The sequence below is a fragment of the Chionomys nivalis genome, chromosome 8 (assembly GCF_950005125.1).
Source record: "Chionomys nivalis chromosome 8, mChiNiv1.1, whole genome shotgun sequence".
Lineage (NCBI taxonomy): Eukaryota > Metazoa > Chordata > Mammalia > Rodentia > Cricetidae > Chionomys > Chionomys nivalis.
In genome coordinates this window covers 505760-527277 of record NC_080093.1, presented here as the reverse complement: position 1 = coordinate 527277, position 21518 = coordinate 505760, and the positions used below count along the sequence as shown (strand labels likewise).

General features: G+C 38.7%; 1 protein-coding gene and 2 non-coding genes across 3 annotated transcripts in view; all 3 read right to left on the bottom strand.

Annotated features, from left to right (window-relative positions):
• Nucleotides 1–20708, bottom strand: part of Eif3a (eukaryotic translation initiation factor 3 subunit A) — a 30036-nt gene extending 9328 nt beyond the window's left edge. The window contains exons 1-16 of the mRNA XM_057778119.1: nucleotides 20482–20708; nucleotides 13994–14184; nucleotides 13706–13842; nucleotides 12868–13031; nucleotides 11621–11824; nucleotides 10167–10371; nucleotides 8508–8679; nucleotides 7347–7451; nucleotides 6871–6969; nucleotides 5256–5372; nucleotides 4872–5057; nucleotides 4010–4357; nucleotides 3654–3758; nucleotides 3188–3301; nucleotides 2418–2540; nucleotides 1293–1446 (exon numbers count right to left, since the gene is read on the bottom strand). Of these exons, the coding sequence (XP_057634102.1) occupies nucleotides 1293–1446; nucleotides 2418–2540; nucleotides 3188–3301; nucleotides 3654–3758; nucleotides 4010–4357; nucleotides 4872–5057; nucleotides 5256–5372; nucleotides 6871–6969; nucleotides 7347–7451; nucleotides 8508–8679; nucleotides 10167–10371; nucleotides 11621–11824; nucleotides 12868–13031; nucleotides 13706–13842; nucleotides 13994–14184; nucleotides 20482–20530 (2473 nt within the window). The 5' untranslated portion in view covers nucleotides 20531–20708. The remainder of the gene's footprint in view (nucleotides 1–1292; nucleotides 1447–2417; nucleotides 2541–3187; nucleotides 3302–3653; nucleotides 3759–4009; nucleotides 4358–4871; nucleotides 5058–5255; nucleotides 5373–6870; nucleotides 6970–7346; nucleotides 7452–8507; nucleotides 8680–10166; nucleotides 10372–11620; nucleotides 11825–12867; nucleotides 13032–13705; nucleotides 13843–13993; nucleotides 14185–20481) is intronic.
• On the bottom strand, nucleotides 5697–5828 carry LOC130880837 (small nucleolar RNA SNORA19). The gene has a single exon (XR_009057640.1). It is a non-coding gene; the product is annotated as a small nucleolar RNA SNORA19 (small nucleolar RNA).
• LOC130880838 (small nucleolar RNA SNORA19) lies at nucleotides 7114–7240 on the bottom strand. Its single transcript, XR_009057641.1, has one exon. It is a non-coding gene; the product is annotated as a small nucleolar RNA SNORA19 (small nucleolar RNA).
• Nucleotides 20709–21518: the final 810 nt, after the last annotated feature.

The following is a 21518-nucleotide window of genomic DNA, read 5'->3' as shown; positions in this document are numbered from 1 at the left end:
TTTTTCAAAGGCAAGAATATTAAAACAAGCCAGGTAGTAGCATAGTAGTACACGACTTCAATCCCAGCACTCGTGAGGCAGAGACAGGCAGATCTGAGTTTGAGGACAACCTGGCCTACACAGTGAATTCCAGGACAGACAGGGCTACTCAGAGAAATTCTGCCTTGAAAAAATAAACGACAACAGAAAAGAATATTAAAACAAGGCCATCAAGATAGCTCAACAGATAAAAACATTTACATGTAAGCTAACTATATATATTTAATCCCCAGAACCTACATAAAAATTAAAGAAAATCTGACTCCTAAAAAGTTGGCCTCTGACCCCCCCCACCAGCAAACCTGCCCCATATATATCATATATACCCATTAATAAACAAAAATTTAAAGAAATCTAAAATAGCTGGCAATCAACAAACAGCAGTTGAGATTCAAGAAAACAAGTAGTCCACAATGATTTAGGACATCAGTTGACACAAATCCAGACATACTTGGAAGAACTGCTTCCATGAGACTGGCCTATAGACATATCTGTGGGGACACTTTCTTATTTGCTGATTGCCATGGGCAATACCATCATTCATCCCTGGACTACACAAGAAAGATAGCTGAGCAAGTCATAGGGAGTGAGCCACAAAGCAGTCAGTTCTCCTCCATGGTCTGAGTCAGTTTGTCTCCAGGTTCCTACCCTGAGTCCCCTAGCAGACTCTCTCACTACCTCAGTGATGGACTATGATATGGAATCCAAATAAATCATCTCATTCCCCAAGCTGATTTTGGTCAGTGTTTTAGCATAGCAACAGAAACCAAACTACAACGAATTCTTAATCTGTGATACCAGGTATTCAACCACATATGTAATAATCATTAACAATACAGGATAATAAAATACCAAAAGGGAAGAAAGTATAAACTTAAGTATGTAGATATAGGTTGATAGAGGAACACACACGTACCTATACATAATGCATTTGGTTATCTGTATAGTAGAGACCAATTATGCAGATTCCTTTGTTTTTGTTTTTTGTTTTTTGTTTTTTGTTTTTTTTTTTTGGTTTTTCGAGACAGGGTTTCTCTGCGGTTTTGGAGCCTGTCCTGGAACTAGCTCTTGTAGACCAGGCTGGTCTCGAACTCACAGAGATCCGCCTGCCTCTGCCTCCCGAGTGCTGGGATTAAAGGCGTGCGCCACCACCGCCCGGCTTTTTTTTCTTTTTTTTTGGTTCCTTTGTTTTCTATATAAGATCGTAAAATAGGACATCTAACAATTATCATGCCCTTTATCTAAACGGATACCTTTTAGCATCTGTTCTTCTGCTCTCCTCTGTTCTTCTTCTTCCTTTTCTCTGTAGTAAGTTATCTTCCGTTCTTCTTTTCGTTGCCTTTTCCGTTCTTCCAGACGATTATGTCTTTCTTCTGCTAACCGTTCTTCAAACTGTTTCAATTTTTCCTGTGAATTAAACGGATATATTCCCCCACAAAGGTCAATTTTGTCCAAATTATAAATCAGGAATATACTTTTACACGTGTAAGCTCACAAGATCTAAAAGCCATAGAAAGTGGCCACTAAGGAAAGACAAAAGCAGAATCTCTTAAAAGGTAAAGAAATGTTATCAGAGTGTGTCAAGTTTTAAAATACTGCATTACACTTAACTAAAGCTAAACACTGGACTGAGAGCAGAGTGCTTTGTCTGCACATCTGTGGCCAGAGGTTCAACTCCCAGTTCCAGTCCCCACCTCAAAACAAAAGAAAAAAGAAGAAAGAAAAAAGGGGGGGAAAAAACACCTAGTCACATTTTATTTATTTATTTATAACAAAGAAAATGACTATCTAAGAACTTAACAAACATCTTTGATTTAGTTCTAGTTCCCTTTCTTTCTTTTTTCGAGACAGGTTCTCTCTAGTCATGAATTTACAATGTAGACCAAGCTGGCCTCCAACTCAGATAGATCTGCCTGCCTCTGCCTCCGAAGTGCTGCAATTAAAAGTGTACACCACCGTTCCCAGCCCTGATCTAGTTCATTTCTAAATCAGAGTTTAAAAAAAAAAAAACAAAAAACAAACACCCAGAACTTAAAAGCACACATGAATCTGGAGTTAGCCATGGTGTGCCTGAAATTCTGCCTCCTTCAAGAGGTTCGGTGTCAAAACACACAGCATGACAAACAGGTCCCATCCCCAAAACCCACACTTCTATCAAATGAGAAAAATCAATTTTCATCTTTGAAACATTTCTTGAGATGATTAAAATATCTCCCAACTCTTCCTACTGAAATATTGAATAATTACTTTAACTCAAGACAGATCTTGCCAATGTTAAGGGAGAAAGAATCCTTAAACACACAACTAAATAAATAAATAAATAAAAAGAAACCCTCAAAGCTCACAAATTAAGGTTCCCTTAAGCACAAGAATCTCACCTCATAAACAGACTGCCGGGCTGCTTTGAGTCGCATCACAAATAGATCTCTGTCTTCCAACATACGTGACATTCGGTTCTTATGTTCCAGAGCTTTTTCTCGTTCTAGCTGCATTGTAGTAATCTAAAGTACACAACAAAAGAGTAATCTCCAAAGCATTTGTTTTCCTAATTTACCCCAAAAAGATTCTAATAGACATTCTTTAAAACTGAGAAACTGCTCCTTCCCCATTGTATCTTGTGGTAACAGTATCCCAGTAGACCCCCAAAACAGAAGGCAGGGATAAGAGTCCGAGGACATTAGTGAGAGTTTTGAGCAAAATTATTATACTGGAAGTTAAGGCAAACTGTCAGATTTTCTTCTCAGCCCAACGAAAATACAGAAGACTCCAGACTGTCCCAAGTGCTACTTGACCTTCAGCATTTTCTGCTTCTACTTAGTCTGAACACTTATGTTTGAGAAGAATTATCAAAAAAATTCCAATTTATTCGTTATAAAGCAGGAAGAACAACAAAAGGCCTGTAAGTCACCAGGTACTACACTGACTGCAGGTGCCACAGGGCCCCACAGGGATGCCCTTCTCTCGTGTACGTGCACACAAGGCTGTAACTTCATATTAAATCTTTATTGTGAGTATTTCTCCTTCCAAACTATTAGTAAGCAATTGCTAAAAGCACAATATCTAGCAAAAGAATTTAAAAACTGTTTCATTGGCAGACTTATAACTTAGTTTATATAGTATATAATACCACAGTGAAATGGAAGCTTACTCTTTCTTCTTCTTGTTGCTCCCACAGGTCCATATCTTTAACTCTTTGCTCCTCATAAGCACTCTTTATCAAAGGAATTTCTTCTAATCGCTTCGCTCTTTCAAAATAGTCAATCTGAATGGTATGAAAGCAAATGCAGTTTTACAAAGTAACTTTCGTTTTTATGATTTTAGAGACAAGGTTTCACTATGTAGCCCCAACTGTTCTAGAACCAGGCTAGCCTCAAATTCAGAGATCCACCTGCCTCTACCTCCCAGGTGCAAGGATTCAAGGCATGTACCATCACCACTACCCAGCCAAAATAACTCTACTTAACTCATGTGAAAAGATTAACAATCCCATTAGGCAGGAGGATCATTTAGAAGACAATCTGGAGAACTTTTATTAAAACTAAAAAAACTTAAAACAAAAAAAATCCACACAAAACAAAACCCTCAAGGAAAAAAAAATCCACCCTTTCTTTTACCTTCTTTTCTTGATTCTTCAGGCGTTCCTGAAGTTCCTTCTTTTCTTTCTCCAGTTGTTCAACCTGTTTGGCCATGATAAAATCTGGATCCAGTTCTTCAAGGTCCTGATGGCAACACAAAGGCAGAATGGTCACAACATTTTAGTTTATATTTATTTCAGACAGAAACATTTTAGCTTTTATGTATTTGAGACACGAATTCTCTCTATAACCCTGGCTGTCCTAGAATTCCAGCCTGCCTGGTCCACCTGCCCCTGCCAACTCCTGGCTACAAATTTTAAAGATTAATTTTAATTATAGGGGAGTGTTGCGCCTGGATATCCCAAGTGTTGATGAGTGACTGATGTGCTACATACTTCAATGTCGATGTCTTTGAATGCTTTGGCACCCAGTTCTGTCTTCTTTATCTGCTCTAACCGCTCCCGAACAGTCTTCTTTTTGATTTGCTCATGTTCCTGAAGAATTCGTTCCTTTTCTCGCTCCTTTGCCTCCTGGCGCAGCCTCTCTTCTTCAGCCTTCCGTACTTTCTGGAGCTCCGCTTCCCTCTGCTCCAGTTCTTCTTTCTCACGCTGGATATTCAGACTCTCAAGACGCTCTTTCCTTTCCTCAATTGTCTGTCGACGAGCCAGAATCCGCTGATGCTCTTTTCGTGAATTTTTAAGGTATGCAGTAACTGCCAACTGATGCTGTTCTTCTTTCTCTTGCTTCAAAAACAAATACATTTTTTTAAAGTGATTATAACTATGACCTGGTATTAGACAGCAGTAGTAAAAATAAATTTAAAATATTAGCTTTCCACAGATAAGTGTATTTAGTAAGATAATGTTCTAGTATCCAAGTACTATAGCACTACAGTTATTCACTCTCTAACTAGCAATGACACAAGCTAAAACACTATTTGCCAGTCTATTATTGTTCTCAGCTCCAAATTTATTGTGTCAAGACAAGAATACTGATAGAGCTCACCAACAATCATTTAGCAAGAACACAATCACTTCAACAACTAGGCCAAGGTTTTTGTGTATGTAGTCTGCTGTTTTGTATAACATATCCATTATAAGCCATTGAAAGGCAGTTCAACAACTTGTCTTGACAAAAGCATCTCAACCACCAGTGAAATCATAAAATCTCTTCCACAGATTTCATCTCAAACCATATTGTGAAGATATACAAGTACCTCAAAACTTTTATAGCTCATATTCCCCTCAAAACACATACCAGAATGTGAGCAGGCTTGATGACTTCGAGGGCTTTTGCAAGTACTGAGGACATGGCTGTGAGCTGATTTCTTATTTGTTCTGATGGCATACTTTGCAGATGAGGGCCAATTGGGGCATCTTCTCGAGTTGCATAATTCAAGTCTGATCCAAAACTCAGAGTCCGAGAAGTATGATCAATACGAACCTTTGAAAATTAAATTATCAGTAATCAAACCTAAACTTATAACTGCATTTGAGAAGAAAATTATCACCCAAAAAGTTAATAAAAACCAATGAGAATTTGCTAATTAGACTTAAACTTAATAGTTTTGATACCATTGTATCAAAAGCAGAGTTTCAAAGACCTTCTAACCCGCCACCAGTGCCTCCTTATAGCACATACCTGCAGGTCGCAGTGCCTGGCTGCATCTACTATGGCCCGTTCCAGTTGGAAAGCATCAACAAAAGGAACCAGAGAAGTCAAACGAGAAAACTCAATGCTCTGATAAATCTGAGCCACCTGCACAAAAAAAATAAAAACACAGGGTTAATAATAATAGCTACTATATAGTCACACTTTTTATGTGCAATTTCATGGTAGCTAGAGAAAGCAAAAATTATGACCACTGTCCAGAAAAGGTAAAAAACTGAAGTTCATGCAATTCAGCACAGCAGTAGACTATGGGAACTGGAGTTCCCAAGGCTCTGACTCATATGCTGTACTTATTATACATAACCATCTTCTGAATTTCCAGTTTCATAAAGTCAAAAAACATTAAATGGCCACATATTTGTAGATAAAGGCCTACTACTTACCTAATATAAATACTTGTAATGTTTATTTTTTTGTTTGAAGGAGACTGGCAGCATTACTATATACAGTTACTCTGCTAATTAACCTTCAAGTATTTGTATAGCACATAAGAAATAACACTGCTCACATATTCAAAAGAAAGCAGGTCAATGAAATGTGCAACAATATTCCCTCAACAAATGAAAATAAAGTACAAAAAACTTACACCACCAATAAACTGCAACACTCAACCATATATATGACATTGAATTAATATGACAGAAAAATACCAATAGTCAGTGTAAGCAAAAGAGGAAAAACTACCCGTCCATTACTGGTAAGATGCTGTTAATATAGTCTTCTCAGGAGCTGCTAAAGATTTAATTACACAAATTGTGTGACTAACATATGCTGCAGGAGTCTCACTCACATGCAAAGGTATATGCATATTAACTGTTTGATGCTCTAACACTTTCTAGTGGGGAAACCCTAAAAGAGTTCCAGTGGCAAGAAATAGATGATTTCGTTACTATTACCTGAGTAAGTAGAACTTTCAAACTATGAAAAATAATGTAGGAAAAATGTTAAAGGAATACGGGAGCCCTATAATAGCGAGAAAAACTCAGGGTAGGTGCAATGATGCATGCCTTTAATCTCAGCAACACTTGGAAGGCAGAAGCAGGCCAATTTCTTTTGATTTCAAGGCCAGCTTGGTCTACATGAGTTCCAAGACAGCCAGAGTAAACAGCGAAACTCTATGGAGGGTAGGCAGAAAAGGTCAACTACAACCCAACACCTAAGGAAACTCAGTAATATTTGGCAAATAAAGAGAAGGGAAGAAGAACAGTTGTTAAGTCATTGAGTCTGTTTCAAAATTACAAACACAGAAATCAAGCAGGAGTGGAAATTGGGATGGCTTTCACTTAAGTAAATCTAACTTTTTTTTTCAGTTTTATCTTCAAAATAAAGAGTAAAGGGGCTACAGAAGGGAGCTTTCCAGCACCAGTCAGTCTAGCTATTTGTCAGCTTCAGATTCAGTGACAATCTCAAAATACAAGATACAGAGTAACAGATAACAGAGGAAAGACAGGCAATGTCCACCTCTGGCCTTCACATACTGTGTGCACATATACAAAGCAAGTGTGTGCAGACAAATATTTGCAACAGTGACAGAGTCAAGGACAGAAATTTCACTTTCTCCATAAAGCTTTTGCTTGCATTTTACCTGTTGCAGAAGGCGGAGTATGGTATTGTTCTGTAGTTGTGGTACATACTGTTGCAATTCTGGTTCCTTTTCAGGTTGTTCCCTAACCCAATTTAATACCTATAAAATCAATTAAATTGAGAAAAAAATACAGTTCATACACAAATAGTTCAGATTCTTTCAACTTCATATATTTTATATATATATATACACACACAAATAGTATATAATATAAAGATACAAAAATCATCAAACACTATCAAAACTTGTTTGAAGGTGACTGACAACAGTGGCAGAAAGTCATGTTGCTAATTTACCTCCAAAAGTTTGTTTAGCACATCAGAAATATCTTTTCTCTTGATATGAAGAAAAAAGACAATAAAATGTGCACTTTTCAACACATGGGGGGGCGCTTCTTTCTTTGACAAAATACAATGCTCAACTGTAGTAATGCCAACCATGTGGTAAAGACAAAAACCGCCCATGCCAAAGCTTACCTTTGTGACTCTCTCACAGAGTTTTAGTGGGTTGAATTCTACCTCCAGCCAGTTGTAAAGATCTTTTACTTCTGGGACAACATATTGTAGCACATTGAATCTGACCTATAGTAAGAAAGACAAAACATTTAACTGCTAAAGGAAATTTTCTAGCAGAGATTTTGGACTACAAATAAAAATAGAAAATTAACTGACCCCAGTCCCTTATCAATTTACCAAATCCAATCCAATCCAAACCATTACTTAATTACCCCCATATTGTTTCTACCTATAATTAGCAACCCAAAAAAATCACTTGAAAAGAGAATAAAATATTAGGTAACATACAATATTTACAAAGGCTGGACAGCACAAATCACATAGCCAAAAACGCAAAGTAACAGAGCTTACATTTTGAGTGGGGGGGTGCAAGTTCAAAATAGAGCTTCTCTGTGGAGCTATGGCTGTCCTAGAACTTGCTCTGTAGACCAGAGTTGGCCTCAAACTCAGGGATTGGCCTGCTTCTGTCTCCCATGTACTAGGATCAAAGGAGTGTGCCACCACTGTCCCACAACAAATTATTCTTATACACAAAGTATCACAATAATTAGTAGGGCGACTCTATTGTGTACAGAGTCAAATTCGGAAAACTCAGCGTTTATTAACAGAACAGTGCTGGTCCCTTGTATCATCAGGTTCCACATACACAATCAAATTTAGATAATATTCAAGAAAAAAATTACACCTGTCCTAAATGCTTTCTCCTAATCATCTAAACAACATAACAATTGTATAACGTGGTATAAATTTAAGTTATTCTAAGTAATTTGGAGATTATATTCCAATCTTACATGAAGTTATGTATGGATTACATGCAAATACAACCATCCCCTATTTCGGTGTACCAGTAGTTTTGATGTGCACTGGGATCTGAGATGATGATCTGAACCAGTATCATGCAGACACTTTCAGGTGTAACTGAAAATATACTTTACTTATCACATACCCTGAACCACTGCTTTAATAAGTCTCCTCAAATGAACAAGATATCCACTCATTTCATCAGTGGGTCCTTGTCCAGACATCAGAAGTCTGACAATGAATCTGAACTCCCAGTATTTAATCATGAATTAAAACTTACCACAAAGTTTTCTCTCAAGAGCGATTAATGCTTATACTAACCATATCATTAATAAGGCCGATTCGTGTGGGTGGGGCCTGAAGACCTAGCAATGTTGCAAGACGTCGCTGCTTCTCAACTATAATACCATCCATATCCAAAAGTCGAGCAATGTCAGTTCGCTCAGGAGTAATAGGTATGGAAAGAGTCGCCAAAAGGACTCTAGTTGACATTCTGTGGTAAACAAAGTTTTATTTATTGAGATTATAAATATGCTTCTTTAATTATTTATTATATGGCAGACAGAATATATACTTCCAGCATATTCCAGCATAGTACAGTATTAGAAAACTGAACTTTGAAGAAATGAATCCTTGTAAACTAAATCTCATCAACACAATGAATGTGGCCCCCCAAAAGCAGTAATGACAAACTACTTCCTTACCAAAATTAAAGGTAGCTTTATAAACTAAGAAAAAAATGACAGGGAAAAGAAAACTTAACTTTTTACTTTCCTGCCTGCACTTTAGACGCTAAGCACACAGGTGCTCAGGAATCTCAGTAACACACAGGAGGCCTGACGCTGCTAACCCATATTACAGCATTCATAAGAACAGTATAAACTCTTTTAAGGAAAACCATTTGATTTTGTATTCTTCTACAAAACTAAGAAAAACAGATACATATTTAAAAAAAAAGTTTACTAATACAAGGAAAAAAGGTGACATGTGACTTATCTAGTTTGTGCAGGACAATGGGTTCAATTCCTAGCTTGACAAGAGAAAAAAGAAAATATAAAGCAACTGAAAGAAACAAGCTATGTGATAGGGTTTGTTGTGGATTTTCCTTTTTTCCTAGTTAAGCTAGTCGAGTTTTATCCATGTGTCACCACATTCGACCTATACTATGATTCTCTTTTTAACAATCGACAAAAGTTGCACACTCCTTTATCTTTAAAATGTGTTCTCATGATTATCTCCCAAATAGACTCCATTTTATGATTCACATGTTAAGAAACATGATTTTTTAACCCATATCTTTACCACAGTACAAAAGAAATAGAAACTTTTATCTTCCCCCAGGCTAGTGATATAAGGTGTTAATAGTCTTGAAAAAAGCAGCAGCAGTAATGATACACACAGCTCCTAGTGAGCCACGCAATTTTAAGAGTGAGCAGACCCTCTTCCTCCCTAGTATATTACACTGTTGACAGTAGGTCAGTGTAGTACATCCTGACTTAACACATTTTGAACTTACAGTAGGTTTACCAGGATATAACCTAAGTCAAGTGCTTTGTGCTAGTTACTGTTTTATAATCAAGGAAGAAGAAATGAACTTGATGGAGTTACCTAATTATACAACTTGTGCTAAGAGAATCTACCAATATATGGATAGAAGGTTCACATGTTAGCATTACCTCACCTCTGCAAATATACGATTTTCTCAATTGGGTTTCCAGTGACAAGTTTTCTGGGTTCAGAAGAATAATCTCCAAGGAGAACATGTCTCAGAGATACTTGGTAGTCACAATTAGAGATTGCTCCTGGCCCCTAAGGAGCAGAGTCTAGGGATACCACTACACATCCTATCAAGTACTCGCAATGCACCACAACAGTCCAAAACATCCAATCCAAAATGTCCAAAAGCTAAGATACCATAGCTTAGACCACACTGCCACATAGAAGTTTAATTTCATTACCACCCAACTACAACATTTTTACCTTTGCATCTCATCTTGTGTAAGATTCTTTCTCATTTCTCTAGACAGATGATAGAGACGATGAAGTGTAGACGCATGAAATAGAGCATTTCCAGATTTCCAAAACACTGTTGAGACTTTGTTATAGTAATTTGCCATCAATTGAGGCTTAGGTGGTTTTTTAGACAAGGAAAATAGCCCATGAATATCTTCCACAGCTTTGAAGGCTTCCTAAAATGTACAAATTAATCACTTCATCACTTCATTTAAAAAGGATCGAATATCAATCACTTTCTTGAAATTAAAACGTACTATAAATAAAATAAAATGCCTAACATGGTTTTTATTTGTCTCATAAATCTGAGAAATTTTTATAATTACAAAAATGCTGTCTTTAAATTTTTCTGTTGTTTTTTTTTTTCAAGACAGGGATTCTCTGTGCAGTCTTGGCTGTCCCAGAATATTTTTCCTAATATAATCAATCATGTTTGCTTGCCCTCTACACGTAGTAATTTAAGACAGGTGTCCCTATAAAAAAGGAAAAATACTATGTTCAAGAGCAGAAAATTAAATCACATTTTTACTTTTAACTCTTAAAGCATTTTAACTAAAAACTGCTGATATTTTAGTTAATCCTTTGTAATTTCAATAGGCTTTTATGTTAAATAAATACGAAAGTCGTCAAGTTATAAAGTCACAAAATGATGTGACTATAAACTAAGGGGGAAAGGGCCAGGAAGCTTTCCATCATCAATGCCATCTCTAAAATGCATTATATACCACGCATGGTGCTAAAGCAGCACTTCTCCAAACAGAGAAAAGGATCATCATCAACAAATGCTCATAAAGTACAATAAAGTTAAAATGTAATATCAGATTAACACAAAATTATGAGGAAACTGCTATTTAATACTGTTTGTAGAAGCTAGAGATGTAATCAGTGGTGTTGCACATGCTTACCATTTGAAAGTTTAACTACTGACACCAGGAGGTTGGGAGATTTAGCTCATTAAAGTGCTAGCCTACCAAGTCAAGACAAGGCCCTGGGTTTGGTACCTAGCACAGAAGGGCATGCGCATATAAACAGGTACTAATCCCTGGCACTAAAACCAAACAAAATGAGGGGAGGAAACAAAAGCAGCAGCAGCAACAGGATACCTGCATCTTTTAATATTTTTCTCCATACTTCTTTCATCAAACTACCCAGCTCAGAATGGTACCAATCAGAGACCAATTACAAAACCACATTTTGAGCAGTGGCCATGATGCAGGGTTTTGTTTTGGCATAGAATGAAGATTTCATAATTTAGTCCAGATTTTGCAAGTGATTAAAAACTGACCTCTGAACTTCCTGTCTAGAACTCTTCCTACTGTCAGACAATCTTAAATTCTCACATTACCCACTGAAATTAACCAGTACTGAGTAAATACTAATACTCAAGGTGGAGAGGAAATGGAACAAAGCTAACAGTTAACTTGCCTGCCACAGTTCCATGCTGATAGCACTGTCCAACTGAACAAGTCTGGTTTCCAAATGCATGGACTGGCTCTCTGGATTATTAAGATTGATTGCTGTGCTTTGGTTATGGTGGCGCTGAATCTGCGATAAGTGCATTCGCAAGTTGTCACAGAGCTTGCGGAACTCAGCCTTCCGAGTGTACTGGAGGCAGAATTTGAAAGCTGTAAGCATAATTGTCAAACAAGAATTAGATATTTTGTCAACTTCAGTATCTGAGTAAGTTTAATACACCAAAAATTAAGATCAACTTTAGCAAGATTAACTAAGCTCACCATTAGTCTTAACTCCCTCATGAACCTATACCACCACTCTGAATCCTGGGCAAAATAAGACATGGTCATAAATCCTGACCCAAGATACGGTTCCCAGAAATCTACAAATAGAAAATAGAATTTGAATTTAGGAAAAGTCTCAGAAGCTGGAGAAATGGCTCAACATCTGGTTACTCCAGAGGACTCAAGTTAAGACTCCCTAAATCCACATGGCAATTTATGGCCATCTGTAACTCCAGTTCTAGGGAATCCAGTGCCCTCTTCTGGACTCTATAGGCACCAGGCATGTGTGTCTATATCATAGACAGTCAAAACACCCATACACAAAAAAATAATAAATTAATTCAAAATAAACAAACCCAGAAGTCACCTTCAAAAACCTAAGCACAAAGTTGCTAGGCTGAAATACAATGAAGTTACATATCTTATGTATATAAATTCAACATGCTTTTGTACTAATGACAACTATGTAATGAGGATTTACGTAACCTAATTTCAAATACAGAAACAGAAGAGCATATGAACTACTTGTTCCATCAAAATGCACATCTATGCAATATCAGAGTACTTTTTGGGGACATCTTTGCTCTTAAAATATTTCGCTGAGTGGGGGTGGCACAGAAATCAGGGAGTTGGCAGTAAGATAATCAAGAATGAAGAATAATATGAAAATATACCAAATAAAGCCTATTGCTCAGTGTGCTTAACTTTAAAAAAGCAGGAGGGGGCTTCAAAACTCAGTAGAACAATTCTTAAACCTATAAGACATATCTCTTTTTCAGCTATTTATGCAATAAAGATCAATTTCATTTCACCAAGACTAAAACTAGTTGTTTTTAAAAACTATAGAGAACAAAATGTTAATGTACAAAAATCTATTCTAAAGTCAACTTTTCAAATCAGTTTATTAACATTTCACGTTGTCATTTTACCTTGCTGGGCGATATCATGGTAAAGGCGCTCTACTCTAGAGTTGTTTCGAAGAAGGTCCAAACACTGCCTGTATGATTCCCACAGGAACTTGACCCAAGGAGTCAAAAGCAATCTGTCAGTACGATCTTGAGTGTCTTCCCCGCTTACTGCACTTAAAAGAACACTACAAAGAAAGTGCATTGAAAACTATTTTAAGTAATTTTCTATTTTATTGCGATCTGAAAGCCCAAACCAACAATGACATTCTTCCCACAACCTCATATATACTGTTGAGATGTCCCCGAATTCTCAGTCTGTATTACAATTATTTAAATTTTATTGCATGTTCTATCCTAAGGTGTAAATTTTAAATATTACTTACATGGTTGGTGAAGTATACATTTTAAGCTTCTAAGCAATTTTTCTGATAACCACCTACCTTCAAGTAGGGGAATGATAGTGGCCCATAAAAAAGAAAAACACTGCAGCCGGGCGGTGGTGGCGCACGCCTTTAATCCCAGCACTCGGGAGGCAGAGGCAGGCGGATCTCTGTGAGTTCGAGACCAGCCTGGTCTACAAGAGCTAGTTCCAGGACAGGCTCCAAAACCACAGAGAAACCCTGTCTCGAAAAACCAAAAAAAAAAAAAAAAAAAAAAAAAAAACACTGTGCTGGGCAGTGGTGGCACACACCTTTAATCACAGCACTTAGGAGGCAGAGGCAAGCGAATTTCTGTGAGTTTGAGGCCACCCTAGTTCACAGAATACATTCCAGGACAGTCAGGTGTCTCAAAAACAAACAAACAAATAAACCATTGTGCCAACTATCAAAATACTTACTAAGGCATTAAACCCACATACCTCTCAGGAGTCTGAATATTATCCAGATCTTCTATATCTAACACCATTTGTTGGGACTCTTCTTTAGCAGCTTCTGTTTTTTCCTCTGCTAATTTCAAATATGCCCTAACAACATCTTCTAAAGATTTAATGTTTACCTACAGGAAGAAGGAAAATGAATTCATTTTTCTCCAATGAACTAAAAGAATGTTTAAAAATCAAACTGAGATAGAAAACTTAATTTGAAAAGTAAATTACTCTAAAAGTTATTAAAAGCCTTTAAAAATACAAAAAAACTGAGCTCAGTACCTGCTGACAGATGTTCTTATACTGATATAAGCCTTCCTTAGCCAAGTGGCTCTTACGAAGATCCACACACAGTTCCAAGTATTTCAACATAATTGGCTCGTGTATCTTTTGCCATGTTCTGTGTTTCTTACTTTTCATAACATCATAAAGAACATCCAGTGCAGGTTGCTTTTTGCCAACCTCAAGAAATTCTGGAAAAGAAAATGAGAATTAAAATTAGCTGTACATACTACATAAAAACCTAAATGACAGACCAAGGAAATAGCTCAACAGCCCTTGCTGCCAACCCTGACCCTCGAGTTTTATTTTTAGAATCCACATGCTGGCAGGAAAACCCACTCTTGTCCCCGTAACTTGCACAAATAAATGTAAAGGAAAAACTTTTTAAAATCTAAATTTTGTCCCTTTACTGATTTAATGTTCTAGCTTACTCCTTTTTTTTTTTTTAACATGTTTGGCTTCTGATAATAATCCCATAAACATCCAACATATAATGATGAAAAATTAGTATTATCTCAACATATAGTGTCTATATAGAGCTCAGTGATTTTAAAATTCCAGAAACTGAAGTTATGGATGGGGGGATGTCTCCCCCAATAACTGAAAGTGTAATTATGACCTCATCACATTTCTATGGATGATTTCATTTCTGCTAGATTTTATGAAGTAGAAAAACAGTAGATTGTTTTTACTATCTAAGGTCAATTGACTACATTTAAATGAGTTTATTCTCAAGGAAATCTAGTAGTCTTGAAACTGGATACTAAGTATTCCAACGTTATCAGTTGGTATCTCTGATCTGATATAGGTCTAAGCCTTTCCACACAAATTTTGCAATCATATACAAAATAGCTAGCTAAGCTTTTGACTGGGATTAAACTGAAGTTATAGATGTGAGTTTGAAATGTGACAATCCAAATGGGTCCCATACACACACCAAAAAAAGACAAAAAAGGAATTCATGGGTCTGAAGAAGATGGCTCAGCAGTTAAGAGAATCTCCTGTTATTACACAGATCTAAATCCCAACACCCCCATCAGGCAGCACACAACTGCTTGTAACTTTCAGCTCCAGGGGATACACAATGCCTTCATCTGGCTCTTCCAGAATTTTACAGACACACACACAAATAAACCTTTTTTTTTTTTTGAGGGGAAGAGTCAACACACAGTGGCCCAGCTCAAAAATAAACCTTAAAAAAGAAAAAGGAGCTGCTGAGCTTAATGACACATGCCTTTAATTCCAACACTTAGCAGACAGATGCAGGTGGATCTCTGAGTTCCAGAATAGCCACACAGAGAAACCCTATCTCGAAAAACAAAACAAACAGCAACAAAAGAAAGAAAAAAATGTGTGTGTGAGAGAGAAGCAAATCTGTAAGCTGGAGGCTGGCCTGGTCTACTTAGTGAGTTCCAGGGCTACAAAGTAAGATCTTAACATCCTATACAAAATAACAAAAAAATTAACTTCATTTACTGGCTCCTTAGTTATGAGTGATATGCCATATTGTTTTCAGATGTTCATTAATAGGAACTGTGGTGAAAACTCTGTACTATCTTTAAATGCGTCTTAACTTAAAACTTTTATAAACTTAAATTAATGTTAGTTTTAAAAATTATAGGTCAAAGTAACTTTATTGAACTTGAAGGCACTGTGTGTACTAACATTTCCAAATCCAGCTGCTGTCTTAAATTTTATGCAGCATCTTTTCAAATTCAGCCAATAGAAGTGGCTTAAAGTAAAAATGTGTTTTTGTCCTTTTCCCCCTTCACACAAATAATAGAAAATAGTTAATCTAGTCAACTGGTTAGGTTCATTTTTAAATTTAGTAATTAAGTCAGGAGTGGTGGCTTATACACGTAATCCTAGCATTTAGGAGGCTAAAAACACACACACACACAAAATGCTAAATTTTGAAACACAAAAAAATCAGAAACACAAACAGATTCCACTGCACAGTTTTAAAACATAATCTGAAGGAGTTAAAACATTGGTTTTACTAATCTCCATTTTTTTAAACTGTTTATTTTCCTCCTAAAGAATAGACTTGGGGTCAGGGATAGTGGCCCACACCTTTAATCCCATCAGGGAGGCTGGGGCAGGTGGACCTCTATGAGCTTGAGGCCAGACTGGTTGGTCTACATTGTAAAAAACCCTGTCTCCACTACCCCCTAAAAATAATCTTGAGCAAACAATTCTTTTTTTAAATCCTGAATTAATCTGAATCTGGGACGTGGTCTACATATTAAAACCCTGTCTCCACTATCCCCTAAACAAACAAACAAAACAGTTTAGCAAACAATTTCTCTTCTGAATTAATTTGAATTTGGGACGTTCTACCTTAAAGCCAGATTGTTAGATGCCCTGGGTTCAATCCTCAGTACCATTTTTTTTTTGAGTGGACAGCATTTGAGGTTGCTCTTTCCACCCAAGTTCTGTAACTACCGTTCCAGGGAATCTGATACCCTGTCCTCTGAACTCCTCCAACACCAAACACACAGGTGCACATACATACACTCATGCACACAGAAAGCCAATAAAAATTCCCTATTTATAGGGAGCTTACTAGATCTATAGGTTTAATGACTAAGATTTCCGGAATGGTGCTTCCCAGTTCTTCCAGTGAAACAATTCTCCTGCGGCTCTCGAACATACTAAGTTTAGACCTGAACAAATCATGCAACAAATCAAAAACTAAGCACCTTTACAGAATATGTTCTTAGTCCTCTTATTTATTTTTCCCTCCAGTGCTGGGACCCAAACCTAGCGCCTCACCTCCAGTATGCCAGGCAAACAACCTTAGCACCACCCATACAGTATTAAATAGTATTCACAGCAAACAAATAGAAACTCAACATTATGTGGAAACAACCATCTTCATTTCAGCCACACACTGTTGCCTCAAAACTTTACCAAATGAAACAAGTTAGTACAGCTAGATATTATATTAGAACTTCCTGAAGTGTGCCTAAGGTTGTTTTCCATGCTACTTTAGGTGTTTTTCAAAGCTATTTAACTGAAAGTCCTTATCAGAAAAAAAAAAAAAAAAACACCATAGTGAATTAATTTAGCCATAACAGCAGGGCTTAAAAGATGGCTCAGCAATTTAGAACACTGGCTACTCTTCAAAGACCTGGGTTCTATGCCCAGCACCTTCATGGAAGCGCGCATCATCTCTACCAACACTCTTTCTGACACCCTCTTCTGACTTCTAATAGCGTACTACTTGCACATAGTGCACAAACATACATGCAGGCAAAACACATATAATACACATAAAATAAAATAAAAAGAAAATTATAACAGCAACATTAAAATGGCATCATACCCATGTACCCAACTCCTAATTGTACACTAAGGATTTAAATTTTCAAGCTATTATTCAATGTTTGTAATATGAAATACAAATAAAGTTAAAGTTGAGTAAACTCATGATAAAATACAAAACACTGGAAATGTAAGAATAATCCACTTTCCAATATTTTTAAATGGAACTGGGGCTTCTTTACTTTAAAAAAAATACTATTTCTTAATTATTTTATGAGTGTTTTGCTTGCATGTGCCCCAAAGCATGCCTTTGTATGTCAGAAGAGGATCGATCCCCTTCAACTGGAGTTACAATTGGTTGTTAGAGTGGTTTCTTAATGTCACGTTTAGAAGCTTGATGTGGTAGAATCAATTCTGTAGCATTAGCACTGAAGGAGGTTGAAGCAACAGGATCAAGTTTGACGGCAACCTGGGCCACCTAATAAGACTCTGGTGCTAAAACAAAAACCCTACAAAAATAAACCTTTAATGGTTCAAAACTCATCCTTTCTAACTCTGAAAGTCTCAAATAACTAAAGGAAGCACACTTAAATGAACATTTTACTGGGTGTAATAGAGCACGCCTTTAAATTAACCCCAGCACTCATTAGGTGGATTCATAAGAGACCCTGTCTCAAAACACAAAATCATACAGATACCCACACTGTCACCAATAATAAGAAAAATAAGGGAGGGGATGAATATTTTTAAACAAAACAATGAAATTGAAACTCTTCATTATGATCCATGGTTGTGAGATTTAGTGCTCCTAGTTAATGGGGTAGGAAGGCTTGATGAAGCTAGGATTTCAACACTTAAAATGATTCCAAGACTAAAATTCTAGAAACTGAAATCCAGAATTATATGTATTAAGAGAATAAGTGTAGAAATTACTAGCATTCTGTGTTTATCTTTAGGACATGATTGAAACCATGAAAAGGTTCACATCAATCCTTCATTTTTCACTATTCTGTGCAACAGATAATGTTACTAATCAACTGTGGGGTTTCAATAACAACTTCATCTCTTAAGGCAGGAGTTGTAGGGTGTGTGTGTAAAGTGAAAAGGCTTTGACATTTTTCCCTCAGAAATGACTGCTTAGTGTGACTGGAAGTCTATTTTATTAAAAAAAAAAATCGCTGGGGTTACAGATGCTACAGATAAAACATTTAAGTAAACAGATTTCTAAAATGTGAAAAGCCCTTTCAGTATTCTACTTAATGTCCTATAAACAGTGCTAAATGTGACAGACAATCTGCTCCTGACAAGTCCCTTGGAAGCTAAGGCATCACCACTTGCTACTTCAGACACTAATGGGGCTGCAACAAGTCAATACAGGCCTTTGGAAAGATACATCAATAGAACCCACGTTACCCACACAGTACTTTACTGCTACTTTCCCCAACTTGCTTATCATTAATCAAGTCTACTTCAACTGAGAAACAGTGAAAACAAATATAGAACACATTATGTAACCTTCTTACTTTAAAAGTTATTGAACTATTAAGTTCACATGTTGATTCCAAACAGGAAAAAACAAGGTCAGCATGTTACTGTGTATGTATGTAGGCCAAAGACTATATAGTGTTTTAAGTAGACAACGATGGGGGGGAATGCCCGCTGGTGAAATGTTACAAAATAAACATCTATACAACAGCTATACCTAGTAAGTCCACCTTTTCTACAGCACAATGGAATTCCTAAGTTTCAGAACATCAAAAGTCCTAACTTGCCGGGCGGTGGTGGCGCACGCCTTTAATCCCAGCACTCGGGAGGCAGAGGCAGGCGGATCTCTGTGAGTTCGAGACCAGCCTGGTCTACAAGAGCTAGTTCCAGGACAGGCTCCAAAGCCACAGAGAAACCCTGTCTCGAAAAACCAAAAAAAAAAAAAAAAAAAGTCCTAACTTACCTACACCTCTGATTTCAAATATAGATTAGTGTTAGTAGTATTAGGTTAGTTATCAGCAACTTGCAGTTTTAGTAAATTCTACTACAATTCCAGGATGCATAATTACTCTATTCCAGATTACTCCCTAACCACAAAAAATACATTTCAGAAGTATGTAACCAACACATCTTTATTCCTGACAGACTATCAACAGTATTCCTTTGTAAGTACTGACTCAAATGGCCTTTTCACAAAATAAGACCTCAACTTCCAACAAGCTTGCCAAACTTAAACCCTCAATATATATGGTTTACCTGTTTGGATTGGGAGTTAAAAGGGGAGACGGCTACAGAATTATTAGGATATTTTTTAAGGCAATTTTTAAAGATCAGAGATGTGCATACGACTTTTCCACCTCACAATGTCAAACTAAAGAGATCAGGATAAGTCTTTCCTGCAAGGGCCAGGGCTTAAACACACGTATGTTAAGAGAAACACCAGACGGTGGGGCTGCGGTGGAGGAAGGAAAAAAGAAAAGGAAAAAAAAAATCTGATCTGGTTATCAAGAGACCTTGGTTTTAGTTTCCCGAAGCTCCCAAGTGACCTTGGGGAAACAACTCTAGAGGCTTGTCTGGGGAGAACCATTTTTAAATCCCTAAAGAATATTAACTTCTCGTGGTTCAGAATAGGCTTTCGAACTGACCCTAATCAATATGGGGGGGGGAAGGGGAGCACAGGAAACAAGTTAATGGATGAGAGGCCTGAAGTGCAAACTAGCGACTGTGTAAGGGAAGTGGACCCTGACCCAGCAGGCCTCAGCGTGGGACTTGGGGCCATTCGTGCCTGTTAGGCAGGGTGGAGGTAAACTAGCCGGGTTCCCGGCCCCGGCGGGAGGTGGAGCCGAGGTTCTCGCGTGCATTGTCCCCGGGAGGGAGCCATGTTTCCTCCTCCCCGGCACTCCCAGATGGCGGTAGGGAGCGCGGGGCTTCCCAAGCAGCCCGCGAGTCTGAAAAGCCGGAGGAAGGCTGATCGAGGGGAAGGCTCGCCGGGCCGGAGAGACCCCGCGACGCAAGCATCAGGCGGCAGCCAGGGAAGACAAGCCGGGGCGACGGTTCCTGATCCGCGCTTTCCGCCGCGGCCCGTTTCAGCCGAGAGGCCGTGCCGAGACACGGCCGGGGTGGAGGCGGCCGTGATCACCGGTCTCCAGAGCCCGGGCTCCGGGAATCGGGCCGGGGCCCTCGACCTCCCAAGCCTCAGGCCGGCCCTGTGCGGCGCGACCTGCCACCTTACTCACCGTTGGCGCGCTTGAGGGCATTTTCCGGCCTCTGGAAGTAGGCCGGCATCTTGGCGGTAGGCTCAGCTCACCCGGCGTCAGCGAACTCCCTAGTGGCCCGGACCGGGAGAGGAGGCGGAGGGGAACTAGCGCGAGCTTCCACGCGCCTCGCCAGCAGTCGCCCGCGCCCAGCCGGCCAGAGACGGAAAGGAAGGAGCCACGTGATCCCCTTGCGGCGGCACCGCCGCCGCCCGAGCCCCGGATGTAGGGGGCGGGCCTCTGCGCATGCTCCGACTTTCTCCACGCGCAGGCGCGCTCGTCTGTGGAGCGCGGGCTGACGTGGCGGCGGGTACCGGGTGGCGCGAACAGTTGTGTACCCCTTGGGGCGCGGGCGGGGAGGACCTTGGAGACATTTTCCTCCCGACAGCGGTGCTCCAACGAACGAACGTGGGTTGGGAAAGGGTAATTTGCTGTCATATCTGCGACGAGAAAAGGCAGTGTCTCCACAATCATTTCCAAAGCAAATGGCGCGTGGGCAGACCGCGTTAGGTTAAGGTCACATTGGCTACGCAGGCTCCTCGCCTGACTGTCAGGAAAGGCTGAGAAAGAGTTTTGTTTGCTTTTTGTTTTTCGAGACAGGGTTTCACTGTGTGGTGTAGCTCTGGCTGTGCTGGATCTCACTTTGTAGACCAGGTCGGCCTCCTGCCTCTGCCGAGTGCTGGGATTAAAGGCCAGTGCTGCCACCGCCGGCCGAATTTACTTAACGGAAATGCGGAGCTCGGCGCCGGCAAATAGTGTACCAATCGCTTGACTGACAAGGAAGGGGAGGGGAGCACACTAATAAGAGTTATTTGGTATCCTTGTGGGTTTAGTGTCTCAAGGATTCTCAAGAGAAAGCTAGTGCTGGCAGAGCCACCTCATAAGAGGAAGAAGGCCCTGGAAAATAGCTGATTATTTGTGTGTTTGAAAATACGCGAGTGTCGTCGATTTTTACATAACAGTCCACGTCACAAACAAAAGAAATGTGTGTTGGTGGGAAAAAGGTTTATTGCAAGCCA